The sequence below is a fragment of the Puntigrus tetrazona genome, chromosome 20 (assembly GCF_018831695.1).
Source record: "Puntigrus tetrazona isolate hp1 chromosome 20, ASM1883169v1, whole genome shotgun sequence".
NCBI lineage: Eukaryota > Metazoa > Chordata > Actinopteri > Cypriniformes > Cyprinidae > Puntigrus > Puntigrus tetrazona.
In genome coordinates this window covers 25,250,514-25,252,615 of record NC_056718.1, presented here as the reverse complement: position 1 = coordinate 25,252,615, position 2,102 = coordinate 25,250,514, and the positions used below count along the sequence as shown (strand labels likewise).

At 38.5% G+C, this 2,102-nt stretch overlaps 1 protein-coding gene across 1 annotated transcript in view; it reads right to left on the bottom strand.

The window, feature by feature from the left end:
- The window catches only part of fig4a (FIG4 phosphoinositide 5-phosphatase a), a 60,530-nt gene extending 58,812 nt beyond the window's left edge, over window positions 1-1,718 (bottom strand). Inside the window, 2 exon segments of the mRNA XM_043220553.1 lie at window positions 496-610; window positions 1,621-1,718. Coding sequence (XP_043076488.1) covers window positions 496-610; window positions 1,621-1,694 — 189 coding nt within the window. The 5' untranslated portion in view covers window positions 1,695-1,718.
- Between the last annotated feature and the right edge of the window lie 384 nt (window positions 1,719-2,102).

The window sequence follows — 2,102 nt, the reverse complement described above, 5'->3', positions numbered from 1 at the left end:
TGTGATGAAAGCATCATTAGAATCACATTAGAATGATTTCTCAAGGTGCATGTGATTCTTTTAAATGGCTAGATTTCTCAATATTACCGTCTTATCAAGCGAGCGTAGCCTCGGATCTGATTTTAGCCAATCAGGGTGTCCGCATTTTTTTTTTATTTTCAACTTATTTATTCGCAACGCCCGTTCGAATCCGACTACCGTTTAAACCGAACACCGTGATGAGAATGCGCGGGTAAAATCACGTCATAATGCAAAAAAACCAAGCATAACGGTCTTAAAAGAGACCTGATTTTCTTCCCTCGGTTCTCAGTTTGTATCAAGGCATCCTCAGACTGCAGATCAGGACGGCAGGCCTGTTTGATAACGGATGAACACTGCCATCTAGCAGCACAGAGAGACGTCCGTCTCACAGCGTTATCGTTTTAGACGCTCGCCGAGCTGCTGATCTGTCTCCGCATTGAAAGGAGCAGCTGAAAACCTTCACGGGCGACTTACGGCTCTGGTCTCGTAAAGCACCAGCTTCTGAACCCCTCGGATCACAGCAGCGTTCACAGGCATGATCAGTCCATCGGCTGTAAACACAGACCAGAGTTTGAGTTTGAGTCTGAGTCTGAAAAAAAAAAAAAAAAAAGATTATAATTTTTTTAAGGACGGATCAACTCATGCAACCACTGCAGACTCAAAAAAATAGATTAATAAATTATAAAATAACACAATAATTTAAAAAAATATTACTTTCGCTTATTGTTCATTTAGTCGGCTCTTTAGAAGCTACGTGAGATATTTAAACGGTTCCCAAAATGCATTAAAACCCGCTTTTATTTGACCCACAATACTGTAAAAATATCATATAAAAATGTCAAATATAACACGGTGTGAGCGTAACAACCTGCCATTTCAGAGCGGATCCATTGAAGCATCCCTGCTGAACAAAGCGTCCTTTTCTATAACTTTATTCCATAATAAAATAAATTACGCTGACTCCCGGCTTTTGGGAAAAAAAAGTCAAAGTGTGCAAAGCTGATAGACGCTGATCTTTCGTCAAAAAACACTGATTTTAAACACTGATTATTATACTGGCAGCACATTTAGTATATTACAATGATTTTTTTTTTAAGGATCACGTGACACTGAAGACACATGGGTAATAATATTTCACTATTTTAATGCTTTTGCTGTGTTTTGGATCAGATTTCTTAAAAAAAACATTACAGTCTTACTGTTCAAAAACCCTTGATTTGTAGCGTATAATAATTATTATTAATCATAAACCACCGGTAATTCCGATGATGATAATTTAATTTATTTACAATTAAAATCTCTTAGATAATTAATTAAAATAACAATAATAATAATAATAATTCAGGTTGGTTCATAAATACGCCTCTACTTATAAATATTGATATAGAATGAATAATCAAAAACATTTAAATATGAAAAAAAAGGAAAAAAAGAAAGAAACCCTGCTGAAGGAACATTTAATGACAAACTGAGGAAGTTGTTGTGTATATCTGAGAGACCGTTTACGGCCTTCGCGTTTTAAAAATGAGACGCTTCCTCAATAACACGACTTGTATAAGACGACAGGATTCGTAGGAGAACCGAATAAACAACACTTACAAGCAGCGAACGCCGTCGTGAGGCTCGATATGTCGAGAAATATCGTGTATAAACGGAACGCTAGGCTGCGTCATGTGACCGTCACCGCTCAGCTGAGACGGGGCCTGCGCTGGGACAAAACACGGAAACGCGATTCGAAATAAAACACCTGCCGCTGCGAGGAAGGGAGTTTGAAAAGAGTCGCAGCCGTATATGTTAGACAGATGCGTTAACGACTGTTTATTAGGGGGAGAAACGTATTTTAACATTTTAATAGCAATATGGTCGCCAGACTCAAGTTTATCGAGCTCTGTTGGTGAGGAGCTGGTTGCTAGGGCATTGCTAGGCATTTTAGGTTGTTGTTAGGGCTAGGGTTGGAGTTTGTTTCAATTACGTTGATAACTGGGTTAGTGAATCTTTTGATTTAGCTCGAACATCGGATCGCGAATCGTTCGTTTCAGATCGAACATCGGATCGTGAATCATTCGATTCAGCTCGAACAT